General features: G+C 46.5%; 1 protein-coding gene across 1 annotated transcript in view; it reads left to right on the plus strand.

The window, feature by feature from the left end:
• The window catches only part of PHLPP1 (PH domain and leucine rich repeat protein phosphatase 1), a 214,973-nt gene that overhangs the window by 186,512 nt on the left and 14,528 nt on the right, over positions 1–13,933 (plus strand). The window contains exons 13-14 of the mRNA XM_013004763.2: positions 5,181–5,381; positions 7,395–7,557. Coding sequence (XP_012860217.1) covers positions 5,181–5,381; positions 7,395–7,557 — 364 coding nt within the window. The remainder of the gene's footprint in view (positions 1–5,180; positions 5,382–7,394; positions 7,558–13,933) is intronic.

The raw sequence follows: 13,933 nt of genomic DNA on the forward strand, positions 1-13,933 counted from the left end.
AAATGGGCAGTGGTAGCCGGGCACCATCTAGTTCTTCTGGTCTCGGGGTTGTGGTGACCGATATTTTTGTGGTCCATTTGCCCATCAGACTAATTGTTTCCTTGTGTCTTTCTGTTTCCATCAGTCTTCTGTTGGAGAAAGGCCAGTGGTTGCACTTTAGATGTCTGCTCACGAGCTTGTTAGATTTCAGTCACTACCCACCAAAGCAGGATGTAGAACATTGTCTTTATGAGCTATATTATGCCAACCCCCCCCCATGACTATGATCCTGGTCCCCCAGTCCCCTCCCCTCATTCCCTTAAGGTGTTTGGTTATGTCTATGAAGTTTCTATAGCTCTGTATGCTCCACCACATTCATAGATGTAAAATACACGGATATAAATAACCTCTTTCAAACATATGTGTTTGGCTGTGTGTGTATATATATATATGTTCTTAAGTCTATCCCACTTTTCTTTTTACCTCTGCTCAGCCTCCTTGTCTGCAAGCATCTACTCCTAGATCACCACTATTACAGGATTGTGCCTTGGTGGTGTAGTGGTTATATAGCGGGCTGCTAACCACAGGATAAGCAGTTCGAAACCACCAACAGTGCCAAGGGAGAAAGCTGAGACTTATACTCCCATAAAGAATTACAGTCTTGGAAACCCACAGGGGCAGTTTCTGCCCTGTCCTATCGGGCCATTATGAGGCAGAATTGACTCACTGGCAGTGAGAGTGAGTATATACTAGTATTTTCCTGGTTTTCCTTTTCCTTTTGCAAACCTCCCAGTCTTTCCCTGCCTCCGTCATTTTGTCTTAACCTTTCTCTGATTGTATATTGCCTTACCATTCACCCAAGTTAACAGTCATCTGCACACTAGCCAGTGGGTCCCCACCCCCAAAATTCTTTTCTGTCTCTAGTAGCCTTGAAAGAATGTTTCTTTTAGTTTCACATTTTTTTTTGACATTTGATAACAGTGGTCTCATACAGTTTGTCCACTTGTGATTGAATAATTTCACTCAGTATGGGGTACTGCAGGCTCTGAAGTGTCTCACAGAGTCATTGTTTTTCTACAGTGCTACACAGCATTGCATTGCACGTACGTGTGTCCATTCTTCACTGCAGAACACTTAGGTTGTTTCTGTCTTTTTGCTGTTGTGAGTAGCTCTGGGAGGAACATGGTGTGCCTGTATCGATTCCTGCTGCAGTTCTTTCTCTAGCATATATACTAAGTGGAAGGACTGATGGGTCAATGGTATTCCTATTCTAAACTTTTTTGAAGAAGGGCCATACCACTTCCCACAGTGGTTTACACCATGTTGCAGTCTCACCAGTAACATGTGAGGGTGCCAGTCTCTGCACCCTCACCAGCATTTGTTGTTTGCTTTTTGTTTTAACTTTGATGGCATGCTGGGCTATGGTGATGGTGATATCTTGTTTTGATTTGCAGTTCACAAGTGGCTGCCTATCATGAGCACTTTCTCATATGTTGGTCTCATGAATGTCTTCTTTGGTAGCATGTCTGTTGGTGTCCTGTGCCAAATGTAAAAAAATCTCAGTATTTGTCTTTTTCTTGTTGAGGTGAGTAGGTCATCTATAAAGGTTAGCTATTTCCTTGTTCTATAGTCATTGCCAAAGTTTTATTACCTACTTTGTGGGTTTTCTGTACTCTTTCGATGAAATCTTTTGATACACATTAAGTATCTAATTTTTGATAGGTCTCAATCATCTCATTTACCTTTGGTTGTTTATGACTTTGACAAAATACTTCCTGAATTTTGTGCTGTTCATGCACTACCTGAGCAGGGCCTTGCTTGACCTTATTGGGGGTAGGGGGAATTTTAAAGGGCCCATAAAATGCCCTTAAGAAAAAATTTCTTTCATTGTTGCTTTAAGCACTTGTGTGTTGGGAGCAGTAGACTCGAGACTGAGGGGCTCTGGGGTTTATTTGCACCTCTGCCACTATCACTGTGGAACCATTGCCAAGCAATTTCGGTTTCTTCGGCGGCGGTGTCTGCCTTTTGTGAAATCTGGGATGACTGGGCATCCAGGAGAGCTGTGGACTCCGCAGACACCTTTCACACACACAGCAAGTGGGGGTGTCCATGCTGCTGCGTTTTTCTCCGACTTAAAGGGGGTTGCATCACGAGACAGGTTAGGTAGGGAAGCATTTCTTGGCATATTAAGTGATCGCTGTTTTGTTTTTAATTATGAAAAGCTGTGAAGGATCATTTCGAAAATGGTTATCACGTCCCAGTGAGATGAGGCCAAGCTCAGTGCTCTAGGAATTTGAAGTCTTTAGAGGGTTGGAGGCAGGCAGTGGGATTCTAGCTTCTGCTCATTCAGTGAAGCTGTGGTCTCTACAGAGAAGAGCTGCATGCTTACATGTTTAAGCTGATGGACATCAAATTTGCGTGCTGAGGCCATTATGCTCTGGCACCTACTTAGTCCACGTGTGTGCTCCTTGACCATTAACTGGCCTGAGGTTGAAGACCCCAGTTCAGAGGGAGCCCTTCCAGTCCGGGATGTTCCTTTTGTGGCAGGCAGGGTGCGGCCCCGCCACGGCCCCCTGAGGGGGCAGTAGAGATCCTTAAGCAAAGGGAATTTTCAAACAAGAGGAGCAGAATGTGCCTTTCCGAAGTCGTTTTCTTCCTGTCATTCAAATACCATGAGTTTTCAAGTCCCCCTTGCAATTTCCTAGATGAACATTCATTTCTTAAGTTTCCCCCAATAAAACCATTCCCTCTTTTTTTAGTGGAAAATTATATAGACTTTGGTGAATCCGTTCTCTCACCTTGCTCTTTTTTTGAATATATCTATTCTTGCATTTTTCTCAGGGAACTGAATTTTGAATGAGATGGACAGTTTGCTTCCCAGCCAGTCCAGTCCCTGAGGTCACAGGGTGTTGCTGAGTAAGGATACGTCCGCGTGAGCGGGGTCTTGAGCAGGACATTTGAATCAGGGTATTTCACTAGGACGAAAAGGGCTTTAAAGAAGGGCGGTGCTGAAACTCCTTCCTGGCTCAGCACCATTTCAGAGACTGTCTGGGCGGCGTCCTCCCTCCCATGTCCTGTAATTTCCCTTGACTATTTATGGTCCCTACAACCCTTCCCCAACTTCCTTTTTTAAAAATGTCAACGGAATACGTGTTTCTTCAATGGAAAATGTTCTATTTTGGGGAAACTGCTTTTGCTCAGATAAATCACAGCTTTGGGGGAGTGGTGTGTAGGGCCAGGCTGGGGAGGTGTATGATCGGGTAGTAGTATTCGTTAGGTCAGGACTGAGAGCTTGGGGCTGTGGTCCTCGTGATAACCCCTGAATACAAGACCTTCTTTGTACCTGAGAGAGAAAGTGAATGCGTACCTGGTTTTCATGTGCTTTCACATTAAGGAGGACTGTAATGTTTTTCTCCTAACAAAGTGGGACAGACAAGACCGAAATCTAATGTATTCCAACCCCGGTGGCTTGGAAAGAGAAGTGTGGCCCAGGTAGATCCTGGTGAGAGGTGTGGCCCGTGTGATCTTGTGACCCGTGTGGCCCGTGTGATCTTGTGACCAGGGGGAGGGGAGCCAGGTCTGCTGGGGTGCAACGGGAGCTGGACTCAGGACCTGCCCTAGTCCCCGTCATAGGTCACAGTCCACAGTCCCGGGATCCTGCAGAGCCAGCCCACAGCAAGGCTGCCGCCTCAGCTCTCCGGCTCTGCAGTTTACACTTCCCTGTGCTCACAGAAGCTGGGGGAGAACTAGGCCTTTTGTAACGATTGTCTTTATTTTGGGTTTAAAGCATACTTTAGATTTTATCCCCTGGTGCATCTATCATTTGGAAACTTTTTCTTTTTTTCCTCTCATGCAAATGTCACTGAAGTGTAATATAAATAACCATTGCTGTCGAGTCAATTCTGACTCATGGTGAGTGACCCTAGTGGGCAGTGTAGAACTGCCCCAGAGGGGATCCAAGGCTGGGAATCTTGATGGAAACAGATGGCCACAGCTTTCTCCCTCACAGCAGCTGGTGGGTCGAAACTGCCTACCTTTCTGTACGCAGCCAAGTGCTTCACTGCTGCCCCGGTTGGTGGCTTTTCTCAGCGTGAGCTCCCCTGTGTAACCAGCAGCTCGAATAAGAACAGAACATTATCACAGCCCCCAAGACTCAGAGAAGCCCCCCCACCTCCCACCTAAGTAGCCACACCATGACTTCCAGTGCCCCAAGGATTTGGCCTTTTAACTTTAAACATGCCCCCCTTCCTTCCCCCAAGTCAATTCCAATTCATAGTGAACCTATACAGGATTCCCAAGACTGTAAATCTTTACTGGAGCAGTCAGCCTCATCTTTCCCCCAAAGGAGCGATGGGTGAGTTTGAACTGCTGATCTTGCAGTTAGCAACCAACACCAAACCCACAGTATATTCAGGACTGCCTTCCGAGTCCTGTTGATCTGAGGTTACATGATCCCCGCTTGGGAGGGTTATCCTGTGGCCGCATGGAATTATCAGTCTTCAGTCACATTGCTGTAGACCAGGGGTGTCAAACTGATGGGTGCCGCCCCCGAGGTGATTTTTTGTGGCCCACGATGCTCTGAAATAAAATGAAAATAGAAAAAAAACGTTATGAAGAAAATAGTGCTTAGGGGAGATCGAGACAATACCATACACACAATTCCCTCGTTACATTTTATTTCAGAGCATTGTGGACCACAAAAAATTACCTCAGGAGGCCGCCAGTTTGACACCCCTGCTGTAGACCATCTGCCATTTCTAAACGGGGAACTCTCTCTTACAGTTGTGAATGTATGTCAGTGAAAAATGGTTTAAGTAACTGGATGAAAAGAGACTTAGAATAACCGTGTAATTTAGTAGTTGTTTTTTTTTTTTTTTTTAATCCTGTAAGAAAAAAAACCTCTTGTTTAAAAAACAGAGTTTTGTTCTCGTTCCTTAATTCAGAGTATGTTTACCTGTCGCTCCCCTCCCCTTCTCTAGCTGCCTTTCCTCCCGCTTTCTGCTGTCTCGCTTTCTGCTGTCTCGCCTGCTGAGGAGGCGGGGTGGGGTGGGGGGAGTTGTTTGTGATCCTACTGTTGGGCCAGGTGTTCAGGTGCCTGTGAACTTACATGACTGTTTTGTGCCTGGTATCAGGCAGAAGCCATGTAGGATGCTGTACTCAAGCCTCCGTCCCCCAGCAGGTCTTGTGTTTTGTCATTGTAGCCTGAGATTCCTGAATGCCTCAGCGAACAGACTGGAAACGCTTCCCCCGGCCACACTGTCTGAGGAGACGAGCAGCATCCTACAGGAGTTATATCTGACAAACAACACCCTCACGGATAAGTGTGTGCCCTTGTTAACCGGGCACCCCCACCTGAAGATCCTCCACATGGCCTACAACAGACTGCAAAGTTTTCCCGCAAGGTAAAGATGGCCCAAACCTGATGCACATCACCGAATTGCCCAAAGTGGATTTCCAGGTGCTGAGGGGGGAGGAGAAAACAAAGCCCACACACCCCCAATCTCTGGCCACACAGTGGTCTTTCATACAAGCCAGGATCAGTGTTCTCCAGAGAAATCTGTCCATTTTACTAATGAGAATGTCGCCAGAGACCCAGTAGAATAGCGGGTATCCTTTTCTCTCGTTTCTTTGAAGCACCCAGGTCAGTTTTTTCCACCCCTACCATGATTAGAAGGTGGACTAGGCGCGGGGAGATGAGTCACTACCTGCCGCCTCTCAAGAAGCAATGGCGCTGTGCGCAGCCGTGGAAATGAGTGGGCAGAGGTGGGCATTACAAATATCGAGTGGCTTTAGGGGATTATTATTCATGTCCATGACTTGGTAACTGTGGTCTCTTGTCCAGCTCTAAGTGACTCGGCTCACTGAGCCTGCCGAGAGTGGTTTGTCAGTTTCCATTTCACCAGCCTTGGCCCACCTCACAAGTTAGCGCTGAGAGCACACTCCCACACACACACAGCTCCGTGCTAGAACCTGCACTTCAGGCCCAGCCTGCCCTTGCCAGGCAAGAACACTGGTGCAGCCTCAGTGTTGTGGGGTGCGGGGAGGCTACCGTCTGTTTCAGCCCTGACCGGACACCCCAAGGTGCACCAAATATTGTACTAGATACTTATTTTTTCATGATTATTTTTTTCTTCCTCATTTGATGCCCATGGGTTATGAGTAAGTCACATGTACCGTAGCTCAGCGTCCTCAGGTAGAGCAAGCATCAGAGGAGTGGTAGATGCTACTCAAGGGCTCACAGAGGGCAGTGGCCACCTCCCTCTGAACTGTTTGTCCGTTGGGTTACTGAGATTATTTGTGAAATAATGAAATGTCAGATGGAATGAGATGAGATGAAATGAGATGAAAAAATGAAATAAATGAAAATGTCAGATTCCATGAGAAGGTTTTAGTAATACAAGGTTGTAGAGCTTCCTTACTTGAAGCTCCTGAGCAGGAGTGGAGATTCTTGGGAGCACACTTGGAACTCAGGCACTGCGAGGCCAACCCATGACCCTGGTTGCACCACCACTGCATGGTGGACACTCAGGGGAGCGTGGGAAGTGGGCCTTTACTAGAAAACCACTCAGACATATTTGCCTTTACATCCTGCAGGTTCATTGGCAGTGCAGAGACAGGCTCTCCGCCAAGCAGTTCTGACGGGCTGATGCTGGCTTCTGAACTGTTTTAAATAGGACTCTCGGGGGAGTTCAGATACATAGCAATACATAGTGGTTGTTGCAGGCTAACTTCATTGTGCACAGGTTTCTGTGACAAAAAACACATTTTTCTCTAATTTGCCAATTTGAGGAGTTGTGGTGCATGGTTTTTGGTTTGTTGTGGGAAAAGAGGTATTAAAGTTCTTCAAAACTCATAATTGGGGGGGGGGAACACCCCCCCCAAAAAAACCAAAGATACAGGTGAACCTTTAAAGAATCACTAATGTCATAATAAGTTTCCCCCTTTGAGTTTTACTATATATTAGCTTGCTTGCTTTATTTATTTATTAACATTTTATTGGGGGCCCATACAACTCTTATCACAATCCATACATACATCCATTGTGTCAAGCACATTTGTACATTTGTTGCCATCATCAGTCTCCAAGTATTTTTCTACTTGAGCCCTTGGTATCAGCTCATTTCCCCCCTCCCTCCCTATCCCACATCCCTCATGAACCCTTGATAATTTATAAATTATTATTTCCTCATGTCTTACACTGTCCAACATCTCCTTTCACCCACTTTTCTGTTGTCCGCCCCCTAGGGAGGTGGTTATATGCAGATCCTTGTGATTGGTTCCCCCTTTATATCCCACCATCCCTCCACCCTCCTGATATCACCACTGGTCCTGAAGGGATCATCTGACCTGGACTCCTTTTAAATGGACTTATGATTAGTGTATAATCCTATTCCCCGCTGGTTTTGGTTTTCTAGTAAAATGGCGAAGCTGGAAGAGCTGGAGGAGATCGATGTCAGTGGGAACCAGCTGAAAGCCATCCCGACCACCATCATGAACTGCAGGCGCATGCACACTGTCATTGCCCACTCCAATTGCATTGAAGTCTTCCCTGAGGTCATGCAGCTCCCAGAAATTAAGGTGTGTGCTTCCACCCCACAAAGTCCCCAGTTCAAGAAGCTTGCAACTTTGTTGGGTGTTCTTAGAATGAAGATTCTCCAGTTCCCTTGCCTCGCTGGGCACCCTAGGAGTTGGCAGAGAGGAGACAGAGAAAAATATATTCCTGGGCTCTGACCCTAAGTAGCTGTTTCATGTGGGGCGAGCCACATAACTCTCTCTTGCCGCTTTCTCCAAGTTTGTAGTCATCCTTGGCCTGTCTTTCCAGGGGACTGGGCTGGGGAGGTTGAGGCTTAAAGGATGTGTCAGATATAAGAGCCCTGTGTAACCCCTGATCCTGACTCACCTGATGAAGTAAAGCATGCACGCCAGGACTCAACTAGCTAGTGATGGTGCCCTAGAGAGAGCCAGCATGGCTGCCAACATTCATTTCCACCTAGTGAGGTTGGCAGGACAGACACCCATTTTCCTCACTGGATGACTGAGGACACTGAGATGGTGATGGTGAAGATGAAGGGACCTCTGTACACAAAGGCATCCGTCGGTGGCTGCGGCTTTCTCTGGTTTGGCCGACTCGGGTCTGACCCTCATGCGCTGAGATGAACGCCATGGAGGAAAGGGAGCAAACAGCTTCGTCATCTTGGCCTTCAAATCTCTCTGGTGTGTGGGGGTGCGGGGAGATGCAGAGGGTCTAAATGCAAGCTCATTTGTTTCTTTTATGTGAACTTGGGAGAGTGGTGGAGGGCCCTAGTGAGGGTTAAGTGATCACCTGCTAACCGAAGGTTGGAGATTCCCATAGCAGCTGGTCAGGTGGAGAAAAATGGAGTGGTCTGCTTCCATCCAGAGGAGACGAGACGGAGCAGTTCTGCTCCGCCCTGTAGGGTTACTTTGAGTCAGAATTGCCTCTAGGGCAACAGCCGGGGTATTGGGTGCTGGGGTTCTTGGGCTGATCTCTCTGTACCATGCACCAAGCTGAGTTACAGAACTTCAGGGTGAGCCTTTTGTTTGCTGACCATTGTTTCTGCACCTGCTTTTTAATGTCATAGAACTTGGTGGTGTTGCTGGGTTGCTTCGAGTGTGGGGTTCTTGATACCCCAAGTGCATTCAACCCTGTAGGACAGAGTAGAACAACCCACAGGGTTGACTCACCCACCTTCTGTTTAGCAGCCAAGTGCACTTCTAGGGCCCTGAAAGTCTGAAATACAGGTAGACATTTACTTTTTCTAAAGGATTTGAGTAGATTTCGTGAAATCTGAAACTTTACTATATGAAAACTTCTTATCTCCAAGACTCTTGCTTGGAATCCCGGACCCCCCAAACCAATGCCGCCTTTTCCTGTTTCACTCCTTCCGCTCCCTGTGCTGCGCACTACAACTTCTTTAGAATCGTGTTCGGGCATTGCTGTCTCAGGATGTCCCAGTGTTTGCCCTCTGGCTTTTCCTTTTTCAGTTACATCTGTTCTAGCTTCACTGTGGTTTTTGTTGCTGGATCTTTTGGGACAGGGAAGCAGGAGGATGAACAATATCAAGTTCCCTAAATTTATGGCCCAACTATAATTTTAGTTCCAGATAGATAATATTATTGGGAGGGGGGAGAATTGTAGTTGAATTGCTTTCTAAATCTGAATTGATATTTTGCATTCTTTTATATGAGGATATTTGAAATTGCTGTTATATTTAAACCATCCACAAGAAAATTCCTGGCAGAAATAGTTGTAGTATCTCAAATAGTAGACATCCCAAACCCATAGCCATCAAGTCAGTTCCCACTCATACTGACCCTATGTTGTGTTTGCAAGGCTTTGTAAAACTTTACAGTAGCAAGCATTCTCATCTTTCTCCTTTAGTATGACTGGTGGGTTTGAACTACCGACCTTGCAGTTAGCAATCCAATGCTTACCGAACAATGCCACCATCAGGGCTTCTATGAAAACTTCCATTGTGTCCTTATCTGGAGGAAAGAAGAGTGATGAAAATTGAAAGATGCATGGAAACAATTAGTCCAGACCTAAGACCAAAAGAACGAGAAGGTACCCAGCTGCCACTTAGTTGTTGCTGCTGTTGCTATAAGGTGGCAACCTGACAAGTCGATTCTGACTCACTGGGACCCTGTGTACAGCAGATGGACCTGCGTACACACTGCCCCTCCCCTTGCCAGCCCCACACTAGTCCTTATGTTTGAGTCCCTGTGCCAGTTCATCTTGGTGAGGGCCTTCCTCTTTTATTACTCCCCTCTGCTTTGCAAGCATGATGCCCTTCTCCAGGGACTGGTTTCTCCTGACCACCTTTAGAAGGTTCAAAGTAGAGTGGGAGAAAAATGTAGAATGGAACTCAAAATCACGAGACCAGGCTTACTAGTCAGATGGAGACTGGTGTGGACCAGAAGTCATCTTGGTGGCTCAAATTTCAGCAACAATAAACAGGTCTGTTAAAGGAACAATAACCTTGGTGAGGTACACAAACCTTAGTACAATCAACCATTTAAGCTCAAAAGGGCAATGTTTACCGAAGGGAGAAGTTTAGAAGCTCAGGAAAGAAGGTGGGAGTGGAGACAGGAGGCACAGAGAAGCAGTGGGATAGGTGATGGTGGATAGAGAGAACTGCAGTGAGATGAAACACAATGCAGACGACTAACTGAACGCAAGCCCCATGAATTTCTCTGCAAACCTTCACCCAATTCACAGTGAAGAGGTTTTGTTAAAGTCTTCATTGTAAACTGAGTCCTAGAGAATGCTTTAGCGTGAAATCATCTCATTCTTAGGTTGAGAAGTTCCTGCCTGTATTAAGCTTTTATTGAGTTTAATAACCCTAGATCATATTCAAATTGCTTCTCAGAAGGAAAAACAAAACAAAACACTCTTGGATCAAAAGTGCAGTCCTCATCAAGTATCTCTTAAAAAGTATTAAGATCGTGGAGAGCATAAAAGCTTAGCAGGCAGTGTAATTAGACAGGGAGAGGATCACGGGTGCAGGTGGTCCCTGACTGCACAGTGTATTCAAATCAGGAAGTACTGCAATTTGCTGCCTCCCTTCTTTGTACTTCTCGTCATTAGTAATGTGAACGTCTTCCGGTGGTGCTGTGACGCGTACTTGGCGGATGTGATCATGCTCAGATGTTCACTCGCAGATGTTCATGGTTATGCGTTGCTGTTAAGAAACCACTGCTATATAGCAGGCTATGAGGAGAAAGGAGGTGCTCAACTTAGATCAGAGCCAACTTAGGCTGGCGTCCTTGGATTAGAGCCCCATGCTAGGTTGGAGACTGTTCTAACATAGACAGACATATCTCTGGATGCAGCTCACAGGGCAAACGGGCTCCCAGACCCCTACCTCATGGGGCTTGGGTGGACCAAGCAGTGAGCAGCTTAAGTGCCTGAAAATCAGAGATGCCCCTGAGTGACACTCGGGTCCCCTTCCTCAAGGCCTTTGTACGGAACCAGGTAGAGTAAGTCAGTTTGTGACTTACTCTAACCCTTCCCCGGTGTGTTTTCAGCAGGGCCTGCTCCACCATGTGGCGCAATGCAGTGATTTAAAAGGGCAGTCATCATGAGCCCCACAGGGCAGGGAACTTGGGGTTTAAGCTCCGTTATTTGGAGCTTCTGTGCCAGATGCTCTCACTCCTGAGGCTGCTTGGTTCTGTTCCTAGGTGAGCAGCACCCTTCCAGATGTTTAAAATACCCTTCAAAAGCATGTCTGTCTGTCTGGGCGCAGCTGTTTAAAACCACTCCAATGAGCGAATGCACTCATCTCAGGGATTGGGATTGATCTAATTGGGAAGTGGAGAGTGAGTGTGTTTCCTATGCCACTCTGCAGAACAATGGGTACAGGAAGTTGACTGTCACTTGGAAGGAGTGTGGAGAGGAGAGGAGGTGGTTGGGGAAATGTCTGGGGCGGAGTGGATGTGAGAGTGGGACCCATTCCTTGGCAAGCCGGGTAATGGAGATGACCACAGCTCAGGGGCCCAAGGGATGGGGTCACTTACGTGGAGAAGTTGCCCTAGTAAACCTCAGGGTCATTCTACGCAATGGAATCTAGTTGAGGTACAGTTGTCCAGGAAATTTTAGTTAAGGAACCCTGGTGACACCATACTTAAGCACTTGGCTGCTAACCAAAAAACCAGTGGTTTGACCCCCTCGGCCACTCTGGGGGAGAGTTGAGGGAGATAGTGTGCTTTCGTCAAGATTACAGCCTAACAAACTCTTTAAAGCAGTTCATCTCTGTCCTACAGGGTTGCTACTGGGCAGAACCAACTGGATGGCAGTGGATATGGGCTTCTGGTGTTGCCAGGGTCTTAGTTTCAGAGGGCAGAGGAAAGAAGCAGCAGCTTCTGCTAGAAGTGGCCATTTAATTCACAGCTGTAGTGGCATAGTGGTTACAAGTTGGGTTGCTTACCTGAAGGTCAGCAGTTCGAAAGCACCAGCCTCTCCAAGGGAGAAAATTAAAGCTTTCTGCTCCCTCAGAAACCCATAGGGGCAGTGCTACCCTGCCCTAATAGGTAGCTATGAGTCACAGCTATGAGTTTGGTGTTCAATTTAGTGTCCCTGTCTCACCAGGAGCAGACCAGTGGACTCTGGGTAGTTCTCAGACTGGTTGTTCTGAGGCAACCCTAGCTAGTGTTCTGTTTTGTGTTTTAAATTCTAGTTTTAAAAAATAATTTAACAGGTCTAACTTCCAAGTCACGCTTTTCCAATAAATTATTACACACCTCAGGAGCCCTGGTGGCATAGTGAATTCCATGTTGGACTGCTAACCATAGCTCAGCGGTTCAAAACCGCCAACAGCTCCGAGGGTGAAAGCTGAGAGTTCTACTCCCACAAAGAGTTATAGCCTCCAAAACCCACAGGGGCAGTTCTACCCTGTCCTATAGGGTGACAATGAGTCAGAATTGACTGGATGACAGGGGTATTGGCTTTTGAGTTTAATGCCTACCGTCCAGGGAGCAGCTGTGCTGTCTCCAACAATGGGTCTCCTGGGAGCTCTTGTGTCTTTAAAGGGATCCCTTTAGTGCTATACCCACTTTTTGTACCAAGGGTTCCATCCCCCTGTGGCACAATGCAGTGATTTAAAATGATAACATAGCTTACCTCACTGCTATTATGTGAGAACAAGGGTATGATATTGAGTGTGAAGATATTTTGCCCAAAACAGCTTTTCATTTTACCCAGCCTCCTCGCCCCACCCTCCCGAGGAGCCTTGGTGATGCAGAAGTTAAGTGCTTGGCTGCTAACACAGCCTGTGGTTGGAATCCACTGCCCATCCACAGGAGAAAGAGGGGCCCCTGCTTGAAAACCCCACGGGCAGTTCTAGTCTCCCTAGATATGGTGTCTGTGGCAGAATCGACTCGATGGCAATGCATTGGGTGGGGGTGGGGTAGGGGTGGTATTTGAGTTTATTTTATTTAAAAGGAAGGTTTTTATTCACTTTTAAGATCCTACATTTCTTAGAAACAGTTCTCCTTTACAAGCTATCTTGAGGTTTTTAATCAGCTCTGTGGGTATTTTTTTTGTTACAATATTATTAATCCATGAATGTGCTACATCCTCCCGCTGGTCTAGCAAATTACACACCCTCTTGTCCAGCCACATTGCCCGTCAGCTGACTTTGTCTCCACCCTGGTTCTCTGCTGCCCCACGGAAGTGTAGTCCCAGCTTTTAAAGCTCCACCATACACTGTTTTCCAGCGTGGGGGAGGCATTACTCTCAAGACCAGATAGAGCATTTTAAGGAACCCTTGTGGCCTAGTGGGTTACAGCTTAGGCTGCTAACTGCAAGGTCAACAGTTCGCAACGACTAGCTCCTCCTTAGGAGAAAGATGAGGCTTCCTACTCTGTACTCTGGTAAAGATTGATAGCCCCAGAAACCCACAGGGGGCAGTTCTGCTTCCTCTTACAAGGTCAATATGGGTGGGAATTGACTTGGTGTCAGTGGGTTTGGATTTCGGTGTTGTCTTTTGGTTTGTTGTATTTATTCTGATGACTATCACGGTCAAGTGCAGGAAAATAACTCTTGACTCCTCTGCCGTCAACACTAACAGATTTTTCAGTTCGTTATTCTTTCCATTATTGTCCTTTTAAGTTTCTCTTGACATCTAAAATTAAGCATTGACTGAAAACATTCCAAAGATGCGTTTATTCACTAAATTAGGGATGGGATTTATATAAGTCAGTATACATCAGTCCATTCATTCCCGCCTGTGCCAGGCTTACGGCAAGCAGGTCCGTCTGCAGGTCTTTCTGTCCAGCTCCTTTTCATCGTGAGCGGCCTCTTCTCCTTGCTTATTGTGTTGAAAAATTCCATAGTAATTTTCATTTTGATGCTTCTTTTAGAGCTCGTATAGCCTAAACAGGCACAAGCAGCCACTTTGCAAAAATTAAAATATCCTATTGTTAGGGTATTTCCAGT

The sequence above is a fragment of the Echinops telfairi genome, unplaced genomic scaffold (genome assembly GCF_000313985.2).
Source record: "Echinops telfairi isolate 266 unplaced genomic scaffold, ASM31398v2 ScPeMD7_7400;HRSCAF=8409, whole genome shotgun sequence".
Classification (NCBI taxonomy): Eukaryota; Metazoa; Chordata; class Mammalia; order Afrosoricida; family Tenrecidae; genus Echinops; species Echinops telfairi.